A 13,767-nucleotide genomic window follows, 5' to 3' on the forward strand; every position below is an offset into this window, starting at 1 on the left:
AGAGTGTCGGTGGAGGGGTACTGTTGTGAATGTCTGGAGAGGAAAAAACGGAGGGCTTGGAGGCCCTGGACATGGCGGATGGAGGTGTAGAGGGATTGGATATCCATGGTGAAGATGAGGCATTGGGAGCCGGGGAAACGGAAGTCTTGGAGGAGGTGGAGGGCGTGGGTGGTGTCTCGAAATTGAACAGGAATTTTCCTTTGAGTTGTCACTTCTCAGGAATAACCAGAAGGTGCACAGAGTTTGGGTCTTCTGTAGAGTCCAGCTGCTTCCTGTATCTTTCCCCTCTGTGTTGTTTCAAGTACGGACCCCAATCAGGAGCTGATGTGCAAGCAGCAGATATTTTCTGTGAATGGAAAAGTAAAATGTTTAATAATTTCTGCTGGATGTTCACCCACTGTTAGCTGGAAAAGAAATCCAGTTTCCAATCCAATTTTTCTGCAGTTTGATCCAACACCTGGTGATTCATGTTATACTGAATAATGTTTAACATGTACGTTCACAAAGAGTATACACACATCCATACACTGTAATTGATTGTGTTATACACTGGCAGTGAGGCAGACTGAAGGAAATTGGGCATTGCATTGAAATTATCCCTGGTGAAATGACATTATTGCAATGCATTAAATGTAAAAGGTCAGAGACAGTGTGAGATGAAGAGGTTTAGGAATGGAATTCCAACACTTAGCGTCAAGCCTGCTAAATACACAGACACCAATGGAGGAGTGACAGAGGCAGCTCTCACCTTTTCCCACCCTCACTGCCCTCCCCTTACCATAAAGGCCCACAATTGCAGGGAGGATTAACTGAGGCTCTAGGCTTTGCCCACACCTTATAATATTGCAGACTAGACACAAGCAGGTGGGAGAGCAGTGGGACAGCAGCTGAAGGGAGGTCATGGGCCCTCCTGCTGTAAAGCTGCTCCTGCTGGACTGTAGGAATCTGCTGTTTGTAACAACCTCAAAGAGCAATCTCTTAACTATTGTATTAGGGCTTTCGTACCCTGGGGGCACCCTTGTAATAATGTCACAGAGCAGATCTTCATTGGGAAGAGATACCATAGTGTGAGTTGAATTAAGAAAGACAGAAATTCTGAGTGAATGAGGCAGAGCCCCAAAATCTAACATTGTTTACATTAGAAACACTTGCAGAGGAGCCCATGGAGTAGACTGACTAGCAATGGCATAGGGATCACAGAATAGTTTATCAATAGTCCTCTGGAACCTGTATATTGCAGAGAAAAGGTACATTTTATCAAAACTTTTGTCTTGCATTCTTCAGAACATTTTGCAAGAATCCCAAATAATTCAAGGTGAGAAACAAAATTTATGCGACATGAATGGTTGCTAAATTGAACTCCAATTGGCAGAGACGATGATATGAGGAATACTCCCAGTAATGCTGATTAGCAGTTAACTGCCAGGTTTTGATTAAAGGATTTGAAACTTTTCTTCATGGAGAGGAGAAGGCTCAGAGGAGATTTGATTGATGTTTTCAAAATCATAGGAGGTCTGGAATTCATTGACAACGTTAAATAAAAAAAGTGAGATTGATCTTGAAAAACCTGTACTAAAATCAGGAAATGTTTTATCTGGATGTTACTAGAAAACTATTGAATCCCATCTCCCATTGCTGCCACCTATTGTCACAGTCAGATAAATGTAAAGATCTGCAATGCAGAAGACATCATTCTGAATCTGAGAGCTAGATTTTGTAACAGTCCAAACTCCGACTGTGTAAGATACTTAAATAGTATATTAGATTAGATTAGATTACATTACAGTGTGGAAACAGGCTCTTCGGCCCAACAAGTCCCACCCGGAGGAAACCCACGCAGACACGGGGAGAATGTGCAAACTCCACACAGTCAGTCGCCTGAGGCGGGAATTGAACCCGGATCTCTGGCGCTGCGAGGCAGCAGTGCTAACCACTGTGCCACCGTGAATTGCTTGAGAATTTAATGCGCTCAAACTGACAAACTATGATCCATGAACTGTGACACAAATTACAGAACATAGTGGACCTTTCATTTCACATTTGCTAAATTAAGAATACCTGCAATTTGCAAGATATTGTAATTATTTGCAAGCTGACATCTTCATATTTGTGCAATTATTTTAAAACAAAAAACAAAGAAAATTACAGCACAGGAACAGAGTCTTCGGCCCTCCAAGCCTGCGTTGATCCAGATCTTCTATCTAAACCTGTTGCCTATTTTCTAAGGATCTGTATCACTCTGCTCCCTGTCCATTCATGTATCTGTCTCTGTACATCTGAAATGATGCTATCATGCCCACATCTACCACCTCCGCTGGCAACGTGTTCCACGCGCCCATCACCCTCTGCATAAAGAACTTTCCACACATATCTTTCTTAAACTTTTCCCCCTCAGCTTGAACTCGTGACCCCTAGTAATTGAGTCGAACACTGTGAGAAAAAAGCTTCTTGTTATCCACCCTGTCAGTACCTCATGATTTTGTAGACCTCAATCAGGTCCCCCCCACCTCCACCTATCTAAAGAAAATAATCCTAATCTACTCACCTCTCTTCATAGCTAGCACCTTCCAAAGCAGGCAACATCCTGATGAACGTCCTCTGTACCGTCTCCAAAGCATCCACATCCTTTTGATAATGTGGCGACCTTAACTGTACACAGCATTTCAAATGTGGTCGAACCAAAGTTGTACAGGGGAACCTCGATTATCCGAACGTGATGGGTGAGCACTATTTCGTTTGTATAATAGATTACTCGGTTAATCGATTAAATGCCTTTCCTCTGGGGGTTTGGAGTTAAAATCTTCCGTTCGGGAGACTGCAGCAGCACACAGCACGCGAGGCCCCCGCCCCTTACCCTGTTCAACACCGGCTCCCCCACAACTCCATGCAACACCGACCCCGCCTCCAGCACCGTCCAACACCTCCTCCCCACCCGGAACCCCATCGAACACTACTGCCCACCCTAACCCTGTACAACACCAACCCCCACCCCAAGCCACATGCAACACTGCCCCCTGTCTCCAACCCCTTCCAAAACCGCCCCCCAACACCGCCCCCTGCCCACCCCAAATGCCATACACACCCACCCCCACGGGGCAGCTGGACTGGACACCAACAAGACTGCTGCTGCTGCAACTGCCTTTGTGGGGTAAGTCTCCAAATAGCTTATACACACACACACACACACACACACACACCTTTTTACTGCAACTAGTGGACAGGTTCCACCTTTACCCTGTACAGGACACTGTTGGAGAGATTATGTGGGGAAGGGGGTGTTCAGGGTACACCCCTGTGTAGAACTCCAGGGAAAGTATGGGGAGAGAGGGTGGGAGGCAGTCATTTGGAGATTGTGCCTGTTTAATTACTGTAAACAAAAGATGCGATCTCTGTTGGAAACACATCTTTGATGTAATGTTTCCATCAGGACCTCGAGATCTCCTTCAGATAATCTGACTTTCGGATAATTAGTATTCGGATAATCGAGGTTCCTCTGTATATAACTGTAACATGACCTGCCAAAATGCATCATCTCACATTTGCCCAGATTGAACTCCATCTGCCATTTCTCTGCTGAACTCTCCAATCTATCTATATTCAGCTGCATTGTCTGACAGTCCCCTTCACTATCTACTCCTCCATTAATCTTAGTGCCATCTGCAAACTTGCTAATCAGGCCACCTATACCTTCCTCCAGATCATTTATGTATATCACAAACAACAGTGGTCCCAGCATGGATCCCTGTGGAACACCACTGGTCACAGTTCACCATTTTGAGAAACTACATTCCACTACTACTCTCTGTCTCCTGTTGCTCAGCCAGTTCTCTATCAATCTAGCTAGTACACCCTGGACCCCATGCGACTTCACTTTTCCAATCAGCTTTACCATGGGGAATCCTATCAAACGCCTTACTGAAGTCTATGTATGTGACATCCACAGCACTTCCCTCATCAATCAACTTTGTCAGTTCCTCAAAGAATTCTATTAAGTTGGGACCTTCCCTGCACAAAACCATGCTGCCTATCACACATATGCTGATTTTTTTTTCAAATGGGAATAGATCATATCCCTCAGTATCTGCTCCAGCAGCTTCCCTACCACTGACATCAGGCTCATCAGTCTATAATTACCTGAATTATCCCTGCTACCATTCTTAAACAAGGGGATAACATTAGCAATTCTGCAGTTTTCCAGGACCTCACCATGTTCAAGTATGCTGTAAAGATATCTGTTAATGCCCTAGCTATTTTCTGTCTCGCTTCCCTCAGTAACCTGGGATAGATCTTATCTGGATTTGGGGACTTGTCCACCTTAATGCCTTTTAGAATATCCAACACTTCCTCCCTCCTTATGCTGAACTTGACCTAGAGTAATCAAACATCTACCCCTAACCTCAAAGTCTGCCGTGTCCCTCTCCTCAATGAATACCGACACAGAGTACTCATTAAGAATCTCACCCACTTTCTCTAACTCCACACATAACTTCCCTCCTTTGTCCTTCAGTGGGCCAACCCTTTCTCTAGTTACCTTCTTGCTCCTTTTTCCGAATAAAAAGCCTTGGGATTGTCCTTAAATATTTGCTAAAGATATTCCATGACCCCTTTTAGCCCGCTTAACTAAAACCATTGTTTTAATTGTGTAAATGTTATAAGTTACACTTTTTTTGTAACACTGAAGTCTCCATAGTCCTATCAGACCATAGGGCTGCTCTCTCATTAGAGAGTGAGGTGACTGGTGGTGGTTTACCCTGAGGGTCACCATGCCTCAGACAAGGGGAGAGTTCCTGGAGGAGAGTTCTTCATGGTAACCTCAGCTGGAACGGGAATTGGCATCACTCAGCATCACCAACTCACCATCCAACCAACTGAGCTAACTGACCCACCTTGTTTTAGTTGTTTAATTAACACAATTCATATGTTTTGTGATGAACCCTTGGTACTTTCAGGTAAAGAGCCTTTGTAATTTTACTATTTTTCTTCACTCTGACCCTAACTGCTGTACATTCTTATGTTATATGTTCTGTCTCTCACTGTCACACTCTGCAGTTATCCTTACCTGATCCTTACACAGTGCAATAACACTGTGAATTATACCTCAGTGACGTCTTTGCGCACACAACCTCCAATGTACACCCATTACTCCAGCTTCAATCCCTAACCAAGATGGTATTCACAGTGAACTAAACTGAGCATGAGTGTAAGTAGAACAAAAGGATATCTTGACTTTGAAAGGATAAGCTGTGTGTTGAATCAATTGGAACTCCAAAGCCTAATTTTATGTTCTCTGTTCCTTAATCTTTAAAAGATTTCAAAACTGTCCCTCACCTGCCACAAGGTGGGGCCCTCAGCTTGGACAACTCTCACCATGGCCACAATGGGGATCCACATAATACAGAAGATGGTCATACACCAGCCCAGTGCTCCTGACCAGACAGGGTATTCAACAGGTCCATATGTTGGAGGGGTGAGTGTTGCTAAGGACCAGATTAAGACTGCCTGAATGAAATGATACAAAACTAGATCAGAAATAGAATGAGATTGACTATTTTCAGTTTAAATCATAATAATGTGAAACAGCTCCTTACCACCAGCAAACATGGAGAGATCAGAATCCAACAGATTCTCCACCACAGCCAGAAGAGCCAATTCCTTTCCCCAATCATCATCTCAATGTCCTTGATGAATCTGTTTATCCCTATACACAACAAGGAAGCAGAGAGACACCATCACTCGCTCTGTCCTGTCTTCAGGGCAGCTTGTTTACTATCGAAGTTCATCTTGTACTGGGTGGCCCACTAATGAACAGGTTTAAGCAGAAAAGGAGTCACTTGGCATTTTAAGGATAAGGAAATTGAACCCTGTCACCAAATGATCAATCTTTCCCTCCCATTTTAGGAACAAGGGTCTGTCCATCCCAGCACAAATTGGAAACATGAGTTTTCCTGGAATGAGCTCTTTTGGGTGAAGAAGGTAATGTGGAATTTGAAACTCAAACAGATCAGTCATGACCGTATTGATAGTGGAGCAGGCTTGAGGGGCCGAATGGCCTATTTCTGCTGTTGCTCACATGTTTCTGTATTTAGGATTTGTTACAAACATTTCAGTTTCATATTTTACAAGTCCTTAGAGATGTTGATAGATCATGACATCATGGTAGAGGAAGCTGTTCAAGTTGGGAGAGGAAATGTGATTAACCTCAAGACTACTGCCTGTATCACTGACAAACACACTGGATAAATAAAACATTGGAGTTAAATGTGTGGCTCAGATTGGTGTGGGAGGTATAGGGTTCAGTTCATGGGACACTAGGATAGTACTGTGGTCAAAGGAAAGTGTACCATTGGGGTGGACATGCCTCAGTTGAACCACACTTGGGGTGGGGAAAGTGAATCATAGAGCTGTACAGCATGGAAACAGACCCTTCAGTCCAACCCGTCCATGCCAACCAGATATCCTAAATTAATCTAGTCCCATTTGTCAGCAGTTTGCACATATCCCTCAAATCAATTCCTATTTATATACCATCCAGATATCTTTCAAAATGTTACGATGTCGAAATGCAGGTGTTGGACTGGGTGGGCAAAATTAAAAATCACACAACACCAGGTCTGTTGGACTATAACTTGATGTTGTGTGATTTTTAACTTTTAAAATGTTGTAATTGTACCAGCCTCCATCACTTCCTCTGGCAGCTTATTCCACACATGCACCACCCTCTGCAAGAAAAAGTAGCCCTTTAGGTCCCTTTTAAATCTTTCCCCCTCACCTTAAATCTATGCCCTCTAGTTTTGGACTCCGCTAGTCCAGGGAAAAGGCCATAGCTAAACACCCTATCCGTGCTCTTCATGGTTTTATAACCTTCTATAAGGTTACCCCTCAGCCTCTAATGCTCGATGGAAAATAGCCTCAGCTTATTTAGCCTCTCCCCAAAGCTCAAACCCTCCAACCCTGGCAACATCCTTGTACATCTTTTCTGAAACATTTCAAGTTGCACAACATCCTTCCCATAGCAGGGACACCAAAACTGAACACAGTATTCCAAAAGTGGCCTAACCGATGTCCTGTAAACTGCATTTAACAAAGAAGAGCACTTGAATTCTCGTCACCTTCTGATATAAAGAGCTATCTACACCACGTCCAGCAGCTGATTCATTTGGTCTGATTTTATTAAAGAAACTACAAAGTGCTGTAATTTAATTGATTTTGTTTCAGTATTTTTCAAGATTCACTGACCATAGATCCAGCTGAGACCGATGAGTTGCAGGAGAGCTGTTATAAAGAGAATCCAGTCTGTAGCGTAATGATCGATAAAATTTAACCAGTAAATCCCAGCCTAAAATTACATGGAAAATTCAAAAATATTACACAGGAAAATTATTAAGTACTCTTACTTTCAAATTCAGACTTTAAAGAGATTTGTAATATGAAGACCTATGGGTAAAAAAACATAATTCTAATTGAAGCAAAATCTTGCATATGATGGAAATCTGAAACAACCACAGAAAATATTGGAAAAACTTTCCAAGTCTGGCAGCACCTGTGCAGAGAGAAACTGAGTTACTGTTCCGAGTCTGGTATGACCCATTGTCAGAAATGTTCCAACACAATTCTAACTTGATGCTCAATATTCGCTCATTCATTTATGTCTGGGCATCTATTACATTGCTGTTCTCTCTTCTATATTGATAACTGAATGTGATTTTCAAAAATGAGCCAGCAGAATTTACCTGCACTGTTCTAACTGTGATCTCACGTGGGTCAAATACTTTCTAGATTTAAACATGATCACCCTTTCTGTACATCTTAACCCTCTGTCTCCAGATTTAACTGCCTGGGAACATTGGGGGGTATTTCCACAAATCCCATGAAAACAATGATTTCTCTCAGTATCCCAAAGTTCAGCAATATAACTTTGAGATCCACTACAAACTAGGCAGGAGAATAGTTTCTTCAGACACAATGAGAGGTGTACCAAAGCCAAATTAGACCATGAATGTTTTGCTAAAGTGACAAAACATTACATTAGAAAATATCGTCAATATCAATATGATGAGTATTGGACAACGGAACTGCCAACACTTCAATAAAACAAATAACTGATGAAATTTTGGAAAATTATTATCGAAGTCTGGCTTGATGTGAATACAAGAGTTGCCAGATACACTTCAAGGGTTTTAGCCATACAGAGATGAAATTGACGTTTCTTAAGAGGCATGACTTTCAAAGATAAACAGATGCTTATAGCTGAAGCTCTTTACCAAGCTATATTGCCACATTATACCAGGGGCATATGGGCATAGAGTGAAAAAAGGCATCTGAACAGCTCACTCTGTAATGGTCATGGATCAACAGGAACACTGAGATGTCAGTGAGAATGTGTCAAAGTCACCCACCATATCAACAGAAAGAACCTCTCTACCCTTATAAGATTGCATTGTAGCCTTGGCTGCAGTTTGTAACATTTATTTCCCATCACTGGTGACAATTTTCACAAAGTGACTGACTAATTTTCCAACCATCAGACATTGGAATGATAACTCAACTATACCCATAGCAGTTACCACGTATACAAAGCGTATTCCATTCAGTGATAACAAATGTGTTTGCTGAGAAATCTTATAACATAATAAGCAGAATTGTGGTCCTGTTTCCCAGTCCTAGTGTGAGATTGGAATGTCTGAGAGCGAACTCAGAATCACAGCAACATGTCAATATGACAAGATCACTGCACAACATTAAACAGCTGCAAAAGGAAAGGACCAGAGCACAAGCTCTTGCTGTATTACTTCATCCCATGAATTTGATCAACTTTTAAGAGTTACTGAGTACATGTGATAGCAGCTTAAATCACTGTTAAACAACCTACCTGTGTCACATATAGAAGGCCAAGCAGATAAAATAACGAACAAATGCCAGCTGTCAGAAGAAGGCGCTTTGATCGGAGCAATGTAGGGAACTGGTCCTGCAGGGCTGTCATAACTGTTTCTGATGAAGAAAATGTCAAATGAAGTGATTAATTAATAACTTGCACAATGACAGGACAAAACATCACTGGACACACCAAAGCCCTGGGAGTTTGGAGTAAAAGGTTTCTGCATCCATTTCTCTAGCCCTGAGTCATGTATTTTTTTCCCCAGTTGTGTTCCTGGTGCTCTAATGCAGAGGATAACTGCATCATCATTATCCTCCGATATCACGTAGGGTGTTTCAACATGAGTGAGTTTCAACATTAGTAAGTGAGTTTGCTGACCATCCTGTTCCCTGTGAGGCAGGTAAATAAAAGTCTCCATCTGTTTAACAACAGTATTTGTCTCAATTAAATGTGAAGGGATAAATTCTAGGCATGAGAGCAAAGAAAAGAGATGGAACATGAACATCAAGATTAAAACCACCATAATAGATATCAAACAGATTGCATTATGAAATTGTTCAGATGTCATGTGATTTTCTTTCCCCCGAATTTTACTTCAAAGCAGTTGCTAAACAATAAAACAAAGACATTAATTCTTCTTTCAGACAACGAGGAAACAATTGCTACAAAGAAATATTATAGATTTATCCACTAACATCACCGACAGCACTTTTTTGCTCAATTCCGTCATTATTCCTTCAAAAGAAATCAGTTGTTTAAATGATGCAATGCCATTTTTACCTAAACCTCCAAATGATGTGTCAACTCCCAGAGTGAACAGCATGAAGAAAAATAAAACAGACCATAATGGTGCCCACGGCAACTGTGCAAGGGCCTCTGGGTAGGCAATGAAGACCAAACCAAAACCTGAACAGTGAACAGAATTGATAAAGTACAATTAATGTTGCTGTAAACAGGTTATTGACTTAAAATCCATTTAATTTATTATTTCTTAATTTGTCAACATTTGCAAAATTGTTCATTTCACCAGACTGCAATGGTGTGCTGATATACATTTACAATATAAATCATTATAATTACATTATATAACCAATCACTCTCAATTAAGAATTTACAATATTTGAAAGCAGTGAACACTGAGTTCAGAGTGACGTTTATATTCAAGGCAAAAAAAAAATCTCTCCAATATGTTGTTGAGACTGGCATTCTAAAGCAGGGTATAATGTTGGAGAATCGGGAATGAGAGAGAAATAATTGAACAGATAATTTAGCGCAGTGCGTTTCCTAAATTGTTAGGGGTTGCAAAGTGTAGATGCACAAACGGACCTCGGTAACTGTGTCGCTAAGTCACTGATGATTAACATGTATGGACAGCAAGCTATTAGGAAGCCTTGTGGAATGTCAGCCTGTATAGCAAGAGAATTTGAGTAAAGCAATAGTGAAGTCTTGCTTCAATTGTCTAAGAACTTGGTTACAGTTGAAAAGTGTGGCGCTGGAAAGAGCACAGCAGATCAGGCAGCGTCCAAGGAGCAGGAGAGTCAACATTTCGGTTAAAAGACCTTCATCATGAATATGGATGAGGAAGGAGACTGAGAAATAAATAGGGGGTGGGAGTATGGCAGGTGGAAAGGTGATATATGAATGCCCATAGAGATGATTATGATAGTTTGTTGGGAAGGATGGAGTGGATAGATGGGATGGAAGATGGGCAGGTAAGACAGGACAAGATGGCAGTGCCAAGATGAAAGGTTGGATCTGGGATGGCAGAATGGGGTGGGCAGATTTGGAAACTGGTGAAGTCAATATTGATGCCACGTGGTTGGAGGGCCCTGCGGCGAAAGATGATGTGTCCTTCCTCCAGTTGGCAGGTGGCTTTGATTTGGTGGTGGAGGGGGTCAAGGATTTGCATGTCCTCAGGGGAGTGGGAAGGGGAGTTGAAGTGTTTGGCCACAGAGAGGTGAGGTTGTTTGGTGTGTGTGAAGCAGAAATGTTCCCTGAACTATTCCGTGTGTTGGCACTCGGTCTCCCTAATGTAAAGGAGACCACATCGAGAGCAATGGATGAGGTTCGAGGGTGTGCAGTAAAATCTCTGCCGGATTTGAAATTATCCTTTATTGCCTTGGACGAAGGTGAGGTGGAGGTGTGGGTGCAGGTTTTGCACCTCGTGCAGTGGCAAGGGAAGGTGTTGGGTGCAGGGGGTGGGTTGGTGGAAATTGTGGACCTAACAAGGGAGTCCCGGATGGAATGGTATCTGTAGAACGCAGATTGAGGTGGGGAGGGAAATATATCTCTGGTGGTGGGGTGTGAATGTAGGTGGCAAAAATGGTGGAGAACAACGCACTGTATCTAGAGATTCATGGGGTGGAACGTGAGGACTTGGGGGTTCAATTCTTTTGCGGTTGGGGGGATAGGGTTCAAGGATGGAGGTGCGGTAAGTGGAGGAGAGCTTGGTTAGACTACACCTGGAATATTGTGTACAGTTTGGTCTCCTTTTCTCAGGAAAGATATCATTGCCATAGAAGGACTGCAATTAAAGTTCACTAGACATGTTCCCAGGTTGGCACAACTATCCAATGAAGAAAGATTGTGAAAACTGGATCTATAGTCTCTAGGATTTTGAAGAATGAGAGGTCATCACTTTGAAACTTACAAAATAGTTAAAGAGAATGTTCTGAATTTGAAGCCGTGTGATGTACCTTTAAGAGAGAGTGAAAGCTGTTTTGTACTGAAAGCTTGCAGGCACCTGTCATGTGACTGATTAGCAGTCTCAGAGTGTATTGGAAAATTGAAAATATGTAACATTTGGCTGTAAACTAGATACTTCAGTTGTTTTGACCACAATTCAAATCTAACCAATCAATTTAAATTATGCCCCAGGATACTAAAACCCAACAGAATTTGAATTTAATGCTTTTGCCAACCTCGAACCAATGAGACGATCCAATGCTTGGGGCATAAAGAAGCAGATATTTTGACAGACAGAGAGAGACCAAGTGCCATCGGCAGACTAACTGCCAGCATCACACTCTCTATCAAAGGCACCTTTTTCACATGAAACATCTTTGCAGCAAAAGACTGAAGATGACCCAGGGAGAGCTACAGCCAGAGGAAGACAGACACTGAAAACAACAGCCGCTGTCTGGTTTTGAAATTAAATTGATGCAATTTTAATATGAGTTTTTATGGGAACAGTATATAGTTATACAGTGTGATGTAGATAACAAACATTTAAGAGAAAGGAGGATTAGAGGTGCAAATAGTTGTTGTTTAATGTTCATTTTTAGAGTTAAAGAATAAATTGATTTTTTTTCTTTAAACAGTGAAATTTGAGAGTTCTTTGTCTCTCATATTTTAACAGATTATGGGGCGAGGTGAGTTCTTCTGGCTGTTTGGTTTAATTAGCAGAAGAGTTCACCGCAGTGTTGTAACAAGAATGACAGGGTAGCTGCAAAGAAGATGTTTCCTGTGCCTGCAGAATCTAAAACCAGGGACCACAATTTAAAAACGAACGGGGATGTCACTTCGGGCCAAGATGAGGAGAAATCAGTTTACTCGGGGGTTGAAACATTCTCCACTTCAGAGGGCTGTGAAAGCTCAGTCTTTGAGTAAATTTAAGACAGAGATTGATATAATTTGGGGCGGGGGGGGGGGGGGGGGGAACGGTGTGGGTTGGGTGTTGCTCTAGTGGTATTATCACTGACCTGTTAATACAGAGACGCACATTATTCTGGGCACCTGGAATCAAATCTCACCATGACAGATGGTACATTTTGAATTCAATAACAATCTAGAATTAAGAGACTAATGATGACCATGAATCCATTGTCAATTATCATTAAAAAAAACTATGTTTCTCTCACATCCTTTAGGGAATGAAACTGCCAACCTAATCTGTCCTACATGTGACTCCAGACCCAAGCCAGTCTTAACTGCCCTCGAGGTAATTAGGGATTGGTAATAAATGCTGGCCTAGCCAATGACACTCTCATCTCATAAATATATCTTGAGAAAAAGATTTCCAGTGATGTACAGAGGCAGAGAATGGAATGAGTAAACGGCACTGATCATTCAGGATTATATGGACATTGGGAGAACGTGCAAAACCCACACAGCCAGACAGTCACCTAAGGCTGGATTCAAACCCAGGTCCCTAATGCTGAAATGGAGCAGTGCTAACCACTGAGCCACTGTGCAGCCCTCGTCATTATTACTTACTTATTACAGCATCATCAACAGATATAACTGTTGCTCTTTGGAGGGTCAGTGTGGAGTTGTTGGGCCGAAGGGCCTGTTTCCACACTGTAGGGAATCTAATCTAATATAACTGGCATTGCACAGAATGTTCATATGAAACTGGTTTTTCACATGAAAAACTTTCTGGAAAATGTGCTTTCAACAATTTATGATTTGAGACCACAATACAGTACTTTAATTGATGTCATAAATAAACAAAATTGCTTCAGATTAAAAGTATAAGTTGACATTTTAGAATTCATTCAAATTTTCTTCATAAAAAATTAAACATGGTTCATATAAAATGTAACTCTAAGTTAAATAACAGATCTTATACTGGACTATAATGTTAATTTATTGCTTTGATATTGCTGTTTCTGCGATTATTTCAAAAGCTCACTTTAAAGAGCTAAGGTTCAATCCCCAGGCATTCCATTGCATTATTCAGCTTCAATCCCTGTCCAGTATAAATCAAACATCATGGCAATAGGTGTTGCTCTTCAGAGCCTGGTTATCAATTTGGATCTGAGGATTGATCATTGTGCCTAGATACTTGAACGTCAGGTTGATTCACTTCAGACAGCGCATTAAAGCTGTCTGACCCTGAATATTTAGAACAGCTCTAATTACCTGACTGTGCAACCTCTGAAACAGGCTTG

General features: G+C 41.7%; 2 protein-coding genes across 3 annotated transcripts in view; one reads left to right on the forward strand and one right to left on the reverse strand.

Moving 5' to 3' along the window:
• LOC122557084 (sodium- and chloride-dependent neutral and basic amino acid transporter B(0+)-like) overlaps window positions 1–13,767 on the forward strand; it is a 174,881-nt gene that overhangs the window by 48,808 nt on the left and 112,306 nt on the right. The window lies entirely within an intron of this gene.
• On the reverse strand, window positions 105–10,802 carry LOC122557086 (sodium- and chloride-dependent neutral and basic amino acid transporter B(0+)-like). Of its 2 annotated transcripts, none has more exons than XM_043704381.1 (6): window positions 9,718–10,802; window positions 8,870–8,988; window positions 7,237–7,336; window positions 5,589–5,698; window positions 5,329–5,499; window positions 105–346 (listed from the first exon to the last, which is right to left on the reverse strand). In XM_043704381.1, the coding sequence occupies exons 2-6, from the start codon at window positions 8,978–8,980 to the stop codon at window positions 209–211; spliced, it is 630 nt and encodes a 209-aa protein (XP_043560316.1). In that variant the 5' UTR covers window positions 8,981–8,988; window positions 9,718–10,802; the 3' UTR covers window positions 105–208. The 2 variants fall into 2 exon arrangements, with proteins under 2 accessions (XP_043560316.1, XP_043560315.1); XM_043704380.1 differs by having other exon boundaries at window positions 9,656–10,802.

The sequence above is a fragment of the Chiloscyllium plagiosum genome, chromosome 15 (genome assembly GCF_004010195.1).
Source record: "Chiloscyllium plagiosum isolate BGI_BamShark_2017 chromosome 15, ASM401019v2, whole genome shotgun sequence".
In the NCBI taxonomy this organism is placed as follows: domain Eukaryota; kingdom Metazoa; phylum Chordata; class Chondrichthyes; order Orectolobiformes; family Hemiscylliidae; genus Chiloscyllium; species Chiloscyllium plagiosum.